Here is a 12,121-nt window from a genome sequence, read left to right as displayed (position 1 = left end):
AGCATTTAAAAAGTACAGCAGAGGGACTGTGAAACAAAGGAAGGTGGAATGGGTTCAGGTTGCAGTGGGGTCTAACTGAATAAGGAGTTTGGATTAATGGTTTTGTTCAAGTGTTGACAGGAGAGTGACCCATCTGAGATGAGGTCTACTGATGAGACACTGGGTGTGGGGGCCAGGTCAGACCCAGAGGCAATTCTGACTACTCCCCACAGTAAACCATGGTTTAATGAACTGGTATTTACCCTTAGTATATGTCTTACAGTCTACCTTTTTGTTCCATTTTATTCTTTATCATTTTTTCTAAATGCTAGTAAACACCCAATAATCTGGTTTCAGAACCCACCAATGGGTTTGCAAAGCACTTGTTACCCCTTTTGTTACACCTTTTGAGTTCATAGGTTGGAGGCACTGGAAATGACGAGGAGAGTACGTGGGAGACTGTTGGGCTAGAATTGACATGACACATTGTGGAGTGGCAGGACAGGGTAACGAAATGCCAAGGGTGGCTCTGGGGTGGCAGCTCGCGAGCGTACCCTGAAGCAGGTGACCACAATGTTCAAACCAGTAAGGACAACAGTGAGATCGGAAGACAGTGGGAGAAAGGATGGTGGGCTGGAAAAGGATGAGCAGCAGGGCAGGCTGCAGAGGACACATGGAGTTTTAAGTCTGAAAGGTGGTGTCACTTTTTCTACTGATTATAAGGTCCAAACTCTGGGGTAACTAACGTGAAAATACACTAGTCAGTCAGGTTGAGGAAGGTGAGGCCCGATTAGGGATGAGAATGGTCAGTTTGTGTGTTGACCAGGTCAAGGAAATGATCTCTCAGCAGGTAAAATCAGCTGCTCAAGTCTTTGAAGACAGTAAAAGTGTGCCCTGGAAATTGTCAGATGTTGAATGGACATGTAGATAGATTATTAGAAGGAAGAGTGTATAATGGAGAAGGTCCAGAGAAGTGTGGCATTTATGGCAAGTCCTATTTCAGTAAACCCAGGAAATGGAAACACTTTGATAATCAAAAGAATGCAATAAGGCAGATAGGAAGAGAAAGAGTGGACTTTGTTAAGTCTAACTTTAAACTTAAAAAAAAGGGGCTAGGGAGATTTAGGCATCAGTGCTGAATTCACAAATTGGTGATTCAAGAGCTAAATCTAGCCTGGAGTCTGTTTTGCTTGGCCTAAACAGTATTTTTCAAATGAGATAATTTCAAATAAAAATCTGGATTTCTGGCTTTCTTAAAAAATCTGAAGATCTGGCAATGTCAGCTCTACAGTCCTGTAAGACTTTTAAAATGTACACACTCTTGGACCTACCAAGTTTGTGTACATACCATTTGTAGAGGTTGGATAAATTATGAAACACTATGCAGGCATTAAAATGAATTAGAACTATAAGTACAGACGTGGAAATATTGTTTTACATACTTAAAAAAGCAAGTTGCTGAATAATGTATTGTGTGATCACATTAATCTTAAAAATTAAAACTACACTGTAATAACATAATGTATAATGTACAGTATATGTAGACAGTTGCTGTGGAAAATGGTATGGTGATTCCTTGAGAAATTAAATATAGAATTACCAAATGATTCAGCAATTCCATTTCTGGGTATACACCCAAAAGAACTGAATGCAGGCACTTGAACAGATTTTTGTACACCCATGTTCATAGCAGCATTATTCACTATTCACAATAGCCCAAAGGGGAAGCAATCCAAGCATCCATGGAAGGATGGATGGATAAACCAAATGTGGTCTATCCATCAATTAAGTATTATTAAGCCTTAAAAAGGAGGGGAATTCTGACACAATGATACAACATGGATAAACCTTGAAGACATTAGGCTAAGAGAAATAAGCCGGTCATAAAACTGGTACACTGGAAGAAAATATTTTAAAACAAGTATTTTAAATGGATGACTGGTTAGAGTTATTCCCTGGTCAATGTACTTTTACCTAAGTCTACATATACTTCTACAAGAGCATGACTTGTAATGGGAAAAAAAATAGAATAAGGTATATTGCTAGTTTTCAGTGTCTCCGGGATAGAAACTGTGTCACTCCCATTCTAACTGGAAAAAGCAATAGAGGCGTTTTGCTATCAGATCTGACCCGAAAGTGAACTGCATGTAGGCACACCCCAAAGCATTCTTACACAATGAAACTGAACTTTGCCTTCAGCCAGGCAACTTCCCTTTTGAAGAGGTTACTGGTTACTTGTCCGCAGGTGTCACTTAATCAGCAAGCCTGTTTTTCCCATATTAAATGGGATAAAATGTGGATGGCTAAATGAGACCGACAGCCCTGCGAGAGAAAGGACCTAACAAGGGCCTGGCACCTTACAGGTTAGTCCCCCTCCCCCACCACGTACAAGGAAAGAGATCATCATCTCAAAATCTCAGGCCACAGCCGAATATCACATTCTTCTCCTGACTTAAAACACGAGCACTGCTTTGTGTAAGGTCTAAGTAAGTATGCCGCCAGAACACTGATTCCGGACAAGATCTAAAGAACTTCATCATAAACCCGCTCACTGACACTACAAGTCTTGTGATATGAACATTTTTAGGAAAGCTCCAGGGATTCAATGCCACTAAGATTTTTAAATAAACATCAGTCCCTCACTAGTGTCAAAGGTTATGATGATTCAAGGCATACAAAAGGAAATGCTCAGTAACCAGCAGAAGCCAAGTTCAGGCCAGGCAGTTTAGGGACCTGAACAAAATTAGCTGATTACATAGGCGAACTTCTAATGGCTAAAGAAACATAATTATTACTGTACAAAAAAATGACAATTATTACTCTATCAAAGACATACTCTTCTAAGTCAAAAAAAATTTCTCTAAGCAAAGCTGACTGGAAATTAAACCTCTCTGAAAGTTTACAGAAACCTCAAGTCCAATTTGTATAAGAGAAAGGCCTCATATGCCCAACATTACATAGTGAGGTATTTCTGTCAGTTTTTATTTAACTTTTTCTTCAAAGAAAAAAAGTACTGATTATCGCGCAGTAAAATGAACTTTTACTTACTTTATAGCTTTTATTTACTGTATAGTTCTATGATTTTAAAATACGCTACCTTCATCATCATCAAGATACAGAACAGTTCCATCACCCCAAAAAGTTCCCTCCTGCTGCCCTGCCCCTTTGTAGTCACACTCCCTTGCCCTTCCCCTCTGGCAACCAATGATCTGCCCCCATCGCTATAAGCTTATCCCCATGAGAACAGTATCATAACTAGAATCATACCTTTTGAGCCTGGCTTCTTTTACTCAATATAAAACCTTAAAGATTCATCCAAGTTGTTGAATGTATCAATAGTTCCTCCCTTTCTATTGCTAAGAAGTACTGCATAGTACAGATGTACCACAGTTTAACTATTCACCTATTAAACGTTATTTTGGTTGTTTCAAGTTTGGGCTATTATGAACAAAACTACTATGAACATTCATGTATGATTTTTGTGTGAATAAAAATTTCACTAGGTAAATATCCAGGAGTAGGACTGCTGGATCATATGGGAAATGTATGTTCAACTCTGTAAGAAACCACTGAGCTCTTCTCCAGGGTGGCGGTGCCCTCTTACATTCCCACCCGCCATGCCAGATGATTCCCGCTGCACAGCGTTCTTGTTGGCACTTGATATTGTCAGTGTTGTTTATTTCAGCCATTCTAACAGGTATGTAGTGATATGTCATCACAGTTTTAATTTCCTTAACCATTTTAATGGGCATTTTTAAAAAACAGTACACACTGTTTTACTCCCGCAGAGAATGCTGAACATAAAATTCTTCTGACTCAAAATCAACCTTATAAACACTGTACCATCCTCAGGGGCTACTGAAGTACACAGGGTTGTTTTCCTTTTTCTAAGTAGCCCCAGAATGATGTCTGCTTTTTATAGCTTTTGTATCTTCTATCTCCTCCCTTGTGAAGTGTCACTTCTTGCTATTAATGGTGCTCCTGCCTCTGGCAGACTTTCCTCTGCACCCTTTTCTCAAGCTGAGTTTAGAAACAGATAACTAAACTTATCAGAATTACATCTAAAAAGGAGAGGGCAGTCTGTGAAGGAGAGAACTTGATTCTTCGGTGAGGAAAGAGAAGCATCTTTTTTTGGGTCACTGTACTAAAACTTCTGACTTACCCTTTGCTGAGAAACTTCTAGTAGCTAAATTTCTTAGGCATTTTCCAAAAAGGTGAAGTTGCCAGGGAAGTGACCATCAGGTAATAGAATCATTATTACATTAATCTGCAATTAACACTATACTATGATTCTGTATCAGTTTACCTAAAGCAAAATAATAACAGACAAAATTATTTCGTGTCCAGAAACCTTAGTGGAAGCAATGATCTTAAATCTAGTCTCCAAACACTTATTCACACATTGGTCAAAATTCTGAGCGCCTAGTAGGTAAGCGAGACATTCACAGGGGTGCAAAGATAAATATAAAGAAAGTGTGCTGTTAAAAAAAATTTCACCAGCATGCCCTCATTAAAAAAAAAAAAGAATTCAGCAGTTGTTTCAAAAGATAGTGACTGTACAGACAGATTCTAATCCTAATACTGACAGTGTTCCTTTGAAAGTCACTTCACTAGAAAGCTCATCCTGTCTTTCTAGTAGCAGTTTCCATCTCTGAACAAGATAAAACTGTTCACACTCATAACATTTTCTGGAGGTGGTTCACCTCTGGGAATGGCACTGCTTTACTTCTCAGAGAGCCCAGGTTCCAGGGCAGAAAATGCCAGCAGCAGCCCCTGGCTCTCACCCGAACTTCCCCAGGGGACATGCTGTGTCTGTGCCATGCTCACAGACCAATCGCTGCTCTTTCAGCAGCCCCGACCCACAGACTTAGAAACCCTGTCACCAATTGCAACAGGATGGGGTGGGACTTCCGCTATCACTTTAGGCTTAACCACCACCATCTCAGTGCAGGCAGTAGGGGCAGTCAGGAAGAGTTTCAATTTCACAAACTTTGGGCTTCAAGCAGAAGCAAAGGAAGGACACACTGGAAGAAAGAGTGGCAAGGGCCAGAAAACCAACACAGGTTCCCCAAAAATTTTAAAGAAAAACAGTGAAAAGGAAGCAATAAAAACTCAAGTCAAGGGTCAGTGATTTGCATGTTATCTCTGCCCTCACTGCTGGTCCTGAAGCTCTCCGTGGCCCAGGTTCAGCAAGGCGTCCTCTGCCAAAGGGACAGCAGAGCAGCCACAGCAGAAGCTCTGATTACCTGGGTGCATGGCCCAAAGTAGTGGAGTCCCCACTGTGCTGAGAGAAGTAAATCCTGGAAACTGATTCACATGCTCTTCTCCCTAACTGGGAACTACTCCTTTCACAGCAGACACACAGATCCCAAGAACTTTAAGACTCGTTCATACAGACTCTAAGTCACAGAACTGACAAAATTCCATCGAGTCAAATGTTACGATTCTTTGAATTCTAACACAAAATCAGACAATGTCTCTAAGACTGTCATCTTACAGGGAACCTGGACACTGCCCCGCGTTCTCAAGGGGGGCCAATTCCGCAGGCCTTATCCAGGTCAATGCCCGGCTGAGACGAGGTGACAGCAGCGGGCAGTTTCCACCCACCCCCACCAACTGGGGACCCCTTCCTGTCGCCATCTAGCCCACCAGCCCCCACGAAAAACCTGTTGCAGTCCAAGCATTGCTTTTCGAACACGGGTATGGGTACCTCATCAAAGCTCAGGGTAGTCACCAGCCCACCTCAAAAAGTGGGGGAGCACTCGGGGGTCTCTGATAGGGGGACGCTTGCTGCACCCTGCGAGCCTGATCTGCACCTACCCGCCGTTTCTGAGGGTCTCGAACAGCCTGGGCGGCGGGGCTCCCGGACACTTGCAGCTGCCCGCCAGGCTCCAGGCCGCGCGTCCATCTTGCGGCCGGGAGGACAGGCAAGAGAGCGGCGCCTGCGGCCCAGAGCCCGGCAACTCTGACCCCGGCCCACCCTGACCCCGCATCCAAGCAACCCTGGCCCACCCCGACCCCAGGTCCAAAAGACCCCAGCCACCCTAACCCCGGGTCCCCACAACCCGCCGACCCCAGCCCCGGCACATTCTGACCCTTGCCTCCCGTGACCCCGGACCTCCGACCACCGGACCTCGCCCCGACCCTACCTCCGGACTCCCAAACCCCGGACCGCCCCGCCCCCGGCCTCCCAGACCCTAGTCGGACCACGGCTCGGGCCCAGACCCTGGTCCGACCATTCCCAGTCCCGACCACGGCCCTCGGGCCCCCAACCAAGCCCCGACCCCGACCCTCGACTCCCTGACCCCGGCCCCCGCCGCGCGCCCGCCGGCCGGCCGCACCTTGACGTGGAAGCGAATGAGCGCCAGGCGGATGCAGTGCGCCATGCAGACGGGCGGCAGGAACCAGACCTTGGGCGGCGGGGTGCCCTTGTTCTGGACATGGCTGACGATCTGCTGCGCCGTCTGGCGCTCGTTGCCCTGCCGCTTGACCCATTCGTGCAGCCGCGCCTTCTCGAGGGCGCCGTTGAAGAAGACGAAGAGCTCGATGTTGCCGCCGAAGCAGGCCTTGGCCAGCGCGGCCAAATAGCCGAGCATGTGGTTCCACTGGCCGCCGCTCACCCAGTCGGTGTAGAAGCCGCCGTACAGGCGGTGCAGGCAGTTGTCGGCGTCCACCAGCAGGCGCAGCGGCGTGTGCGGGGGCCGCTGCCGCCCGCCGCCCACCAGGCTGCCCCGGGCCAGCTTCTGCAGCTCCACCGGAACCACGGCGCTCGGGCAGTGCTTCTCGATGTAGTCTTGGAAGCCCTGCACGCCCATGGCGGCGGCGGCGGCGGCGGGCGCGGGGCGGCGGGGCGGCGGGGCTGGGGGCGGCGGGGCCGTGGCGCGGCCGGGCGGCGGCGGGCTTTAGGGGGGGCCGGGGCGGGCCGCGGGCGCGCTCATGGCCGCTGCGGCCGCCATGTGCTGCCGCCTCCCAGGGCCATGGCGGGGAGGGACCTGCGCCGTGCGCCGCTCCAGGCCCAGGCCAGGCAGAGGCGGCCTCGCGCTGGCGGGCGGGCGGCGGGGCGGGGCGGGGCGGCGCGAGCTGACGTACGCGGCCGGCGGAAGAGGCGGTGCCGCGGCCTGCGGGGCCCGACCTGAGACCCTGGGCCCGGACCCGCTGCCAACCCAGCGGAGAACAGGCCGAAGAGGAGAGGCCGCACCGCCTTGCCCGGGGAGGGGTAGAGGGCGCCCGGGAGGCCTTGGGGCGGCGGCTACGTCACCATCCCCGTGCCCCGGAGCCAGTCAAGCGGCCCTGTCCCCATCCTCACCGGGAAGCCGGTCACCGCAAGGAAGCCCTTTACCGTCCTCGGGTCCGGTCACCTCAAAAGGCCCATCCTGTCCCTGGGGTCCGGTTCTCCCAAGTAGGCTCGTACTGTCCCCGGATCCAGTCACCCCGAGGAGAGACCCGTCTCCGGGAGCTGATCATCCTGAGGAAGCCCTTTCTGGTCCCCGAGGTCCCGTCACCCGGAGGAGGCCTCATCCTGTCCCCGGATCCGGTCACCCCGAGGAGGCCGCTCACCCCCAGGCCGGACTAGTGCCCTGGCTGGGGTGGCTGCGGAGGGAAAGGTGAGCAGGCTGGTCAGGAGCTTCGAAGTCGAGGTGCCCTTGGGAGGGAGGAGCAAGCAGACGCCACTGTCCCAGGTGGAGAAAGGAATCCTATCGCTGTGCTCTGCCTCCGGGTCTAGGTACCGATGTGTAGAAATGATCACCCTCCTCAACCTTAATTGAGATGGTATCTTTAGTTAACTTAGGAAATACTCTCCAGACGTCCAGTTGTTCACAAGGAGTGGGGTCCTAATTTGGGAGAAGTTGAAATGGTGTCAGTTTTACCCCAATACGCTGGGTTTATGGCTCTCCTGGGGAAAATGGGGACCTATGTGGGGGAAAAAGGGGCACTGGAGGTCCCTGTTAGGGGGCACGTTTGCCTACTGGTAGTTCTGACTCTGAAACCATTCAAAGTGGTTTTACTGCCTGAAGGAACCTGAGGCTTCCCTTTATGGTTGTTTTCACACTGGTGACAGATTTCCTGGTCCAGACCATGCAATGACAGATAGATTATAATGTCTGAGTGTACAAGTAACCTTAGTGTCATAATCACCAAAGAGACTTTAAAAACAGGTCTGTTACAGCATGTGAAATGCCTCCTTTCTGTTTCGTTCCCACCATGAAAGCCCATTTTCCCTATCTCCCTTTCTTGGGGCTGTTCAGTGCCTCCTAAGGAAAGAGACTTAAATGCTTGTTGCTCTAGTCATATCATAGTCCTTTCATGACTTATGTCCCAGAGCCCTGCAGTAACTGCTTTTAAAGTGAATTTAATACTGTAAATATATTATGCTTCAATAAAATGTTTATAAAAACAGATTAGTGTCTTGCAGAATGAAGCATTTAGAAACTCCAAACTCTTTTGAGTGTTTGGAAGTGGCATTTTTACTGTACCTCCAGCCCTCCCATTTTCTTTTTCTGGGGAAACTTCTATAGAGGAGCAGGTTCAGACAGCAGGTGCAGAGCAGATGGAACCTACGCTGGTGTAGGCTATACAAGAAGCCCCCATACTCTTTGTCTCTGAAAAGGCAAGTTGAGTTTTTTAGTTTCTTATAACGTCACCTCAAATACAGGCCAGCGTGATCCGTACATAAGTAAAATGCTGTTGGTATTTTGATAAGTATGTTAAATTTTTCGAAAACAAGCTATGGCAAGTTAAGCCGCTTACCCATGCACAAAATTAGTGATGAAGCCACGATTATGTGTTTTGTAGAAATACAATTAGCCATTTAAAGCCATATTAAATATTGACATCCCAGAAATATTCGAACTTCCTTCTATAACCCACTGAAGTTTCACAAGATTAAGTGTAGGAGTTTTAATCATTCATTGTATTTTAATTTATAGCATTCATTTCATGTATTTATCTTCACTATATGTACTGTTTATTATTTCTTTTAAATGTGTTTGGTTTTAATGTTTTAAATGCTTTAGTGCCAGTATCTGGGATTCTGGAAATAAATTTATTTTTACTTTAAGACAGTGTAGAGTACTAAGGTCCTGGTGTCAGACTACCAATTCAGTCTCATCCTACGTTTCTGCCCGTGGGAAAATTACTTAACCTTTTTAAACCTTGGTTCTTGTCATCTGTACAATCAGGATAGTGATAGTACTTAATTCCCAGATTAAATGAGATAATTTGTGAGGTTACTATACAACAAATGCTCAGTAAATATTGGCTTTTGTAATTATTACTTTCCAATACTATAATTGTGTAGGCTTGAGGACCTGGACCAGTTATTTTACTTTTTGAAACTTTAAAATTCATTTTTGTAAGTATAAAACATAAAATTCATTTGTGCTTCCTTTCCCTACTTAATTGTGTGTTCACCTTTAAAAAAACTAATTCTTTTATTTTTTGAGCAATATTATTAATGACTAGCAAAATGTTTGGCAGAGAAATACTTTATATAATCTGTATCCTTATAGAATCTGCATCAAATTCAGGTGTTGGTTGAAGTTAAATTTTTAAAATATCAAAGTAAAATAAACATCTGTATTTAAAATTTAATTAAAAATTATAATATCTTCCTGGATTCTCAACATCTGACAATTAATGGTTGGGTTCCAACCACTTTAGATAATTCACTTAGAGCATATGACAAAACTTAATTTTACCAAGAGATTGCCATGCAAGCAAGAAAAAAAATCTGAAAAATAAATAAAAATGCTAAAAGGAACATGGGTCCATGCTTCACAAAAATTACAAAAAGAAATCTCAGAAAAACAGTTATGATTAATAAACAAAGAAAGCCAGCTGTGGTGTGCAGAAATTACCAATGTGTGGAAAATCAAGAACAGAAATACTTTCAGCTCTTTCACACTTCAACCAATTTGTTTTTGGTCTATTTATCTATAGCCCAAAGTAGGAAAATATGTCTTATTTATGTGATTCTTTCCAAACTAAAGTGCTTCATAATAGAATGGTATCTTTAATTAATACTCTTCTTAATTGAGGCTTCTATCCATCAGCAATAAAAGGTAAGTTTTCATTGTTTCAAGAAAGGTGATAGAGACCTCCGCTCCGACCTATATAATTATTAACATATTGGGGAGAACAGTAGGCTGAGACTAAGCTTGGAATCTGTAACCCTGGAAAAGAGCAAATTAATCCCGGCTTGGGATTTGAAACTATAATGTTTACATAGAGGTAGCCTCTAATTTGTTAGTTGACTATCAACTTAAATTCCCAGGAAAAGCACACAGGTATCTCTGCAGTCCTGAGGATTTTGTTGTTTTGTTTTGGTATCCTGGAATTAGAAAGTGCTTTTTTGTCTTTAGTTATGTGTATTAAAAGTCCTGTTCTCTTCAGAGGTGTGAATTCCGTCTCTTTTTCAAACATATATACAGCTATAGTTTTAAATTGTAAGACAATGGAAAAGTATAAACAAATATCTATAAATTCACATTTCTGTGATTCTTCAAGAATTGAGGAAGCTCCCAAATGTGTGGCTGACAAACATTCTCTATAATCAATTGGTTTCCATCTCAGCTGAAGTGTTGCTGTGTTCCTTGATCACTGTACTTTCCCTTCCCTATCTACAACAGCTGGGGCTCTTTGGTGCCCATTTTATCTTTCGTCTGCAAAGAACTGTCTGTGTCCCCTGTCCACCACTTGTTGGAATGCCCAGAGGCTCTCCCAACTCTTCCTGGGCATGTCATCCTCCTCACATCCATCTTTTTTGACAAGAGACTCAGACTGTAATCAAAGGGATGCTTTGGAAAACAATACTCAGTTGGACACATATTCTGTCTTATTGGAGTAGAAAAACTTTACAGTTATCCCTTAAATACTACCTGGTGGAATTTTCAAAATTCCTTTTTTGTTCTTTTTTTAATACCCTAAATTTTATTTTTAAATATGATATAAATCAAATGAGAAATTTATTTTTTTTAAACCAGAAATTCCCATTCATAAGTCCAAACCATTTTAAGATTTAATCATTTAGACGTAGTTATATTAAGTGGTCTATTACATTTGTGTAAACCATAAAAATGTTTCTGGAAGGAGCAGTTGTCTCACAACAGAAAATGAAAAGCATCCAGGCCTAGTGAGGCTGCGGCACATGAGCCTGACCTCCTCCAGAGAGTCTGGGCCTTCGGACACAGGTGGGAGCACACAGTCACCCTCTGGAAACTGAACTGAGGCTCTAGGAATAGGTCAGAGTTGCCTGCGGAACAAGGAGAATGCAAATGCCTCTGGAAGACCTGGAGGAAGTTCTTTAAATGCAGAGGCCCGTGGGGTGGAATGGTAGCCTGAGCCTGGGAAAGCAGGGAAGTCAAGAAACAGCTCCTCCTCCCCTGCTCACCACTGCCTCCTCTGAATGCAGTCCCAGCTTGGGGGCTGGGGAATCCATCTCCACATCCTTGCAGTCAGGAGAAAGGGTTTCAGCACGATCATGAGACATTGCCTGTTAGACCATCTTATAACAGATACCTCCAGTTTTGATAAACCAGGAAACACTATAATATTTTAAGAAAAATTTCCACTAAAATTGTCGTCCAGGGTGTCAGGCGGGGTCTCAGCTCCCGCTCCCCACATAAGAACACAGGATATGGTGAGGCCAAAAAGGAACACCCACGGAGCCATAGGTAGGGGAGTCATACCACTATAGTCTCACTGGAGGCTGGATTCACACCACGTGCGACCTGCTGTCAGCTTTTTCTGCCAGCCAACCGACCGACTCTCCTCGGCTCCCCTCCCCAACGCAGCCGCGGCAATTATATTAGTGGCCAATGGCTCAAGGGTTACAGCTGATGGCCAACTAGCCACAGCTGACGGCCATCTACTACCCGAGCCAGCACCTTTCCACATGAGGCCGAGAGCCTGGAAACTGCTCTCTGGGGCTCTGTCCCCCACACTCCACCCCTACAGGGTCTTGCCTCACAATCTACGCGACAAGCATCTTCCGCGAGGGGCCTTGTGCCATATTAGCCTATTGGCACCTACGGACGAAAAGAAACAGCAGTCTTAGGAACCAGCAATGGCAAATCCCTTCCATCTGGGAGGATACACGCTAGCTTTTTGTCCTGGGAAAGGAGGGTCGCTGCCACTGGCACCT

The 12,121-nt window shown here is 45.7% G+C and overlaps 1 protein-coding gene across 2 annotated transcripts in view; it reads right to left on the bottom strand.

Annotated features, from left to right (window-relative positions):
- The window catches only part of LOC109434748 (constitutive coactivator of PPAR-gamma-like protein 1), a 101,431-nt gene extending 94,538 nt beyond the window's left edge, over positions 1 to 6,893 (bottom strand). The window contains exon 1 of one of the 2 annotated variants that reach the window (XM_019711969.3): positions 6,321 to 6,893. In XM_019711969.3, coding sequence (XP_019567528.1) covers positions 6,321 to 6,794 — 474 coding nt within the window. In that variant the 5' untranslated portion in view covers positions 6,795 to 6,893. The remainder of the gene's footprint in view (positions 1 to 6,320) is intronic. The other variant, XM_019711967.3, reaches the window with a different exon arrangement.
- Positions 6,894 to 12,121: the final 5,228 nt, after the last annotated feature.

Source organism: Rhinolophus sinicus, chromosome 16, assembly GCF_057876585.1.
Source record: "Rhinolophus sinicus isolate RSI-liver-muscle chromosome 16, RSI-T2T, whole genome shotgun sequence".
In the NCBI taxonomy this organism is placed as follows: domain Eukaryota; kingdom Metazoa; phylum Chordata; class Mammalia; order Chiroptera; family Rhinolophidae; genus Rhinolophus; species Rhinolophus sinicus.
Note: the sequence above shows the minus strand (reverse complement) of the source record. Positions and strands in the feature narration are given on the sequence as shown.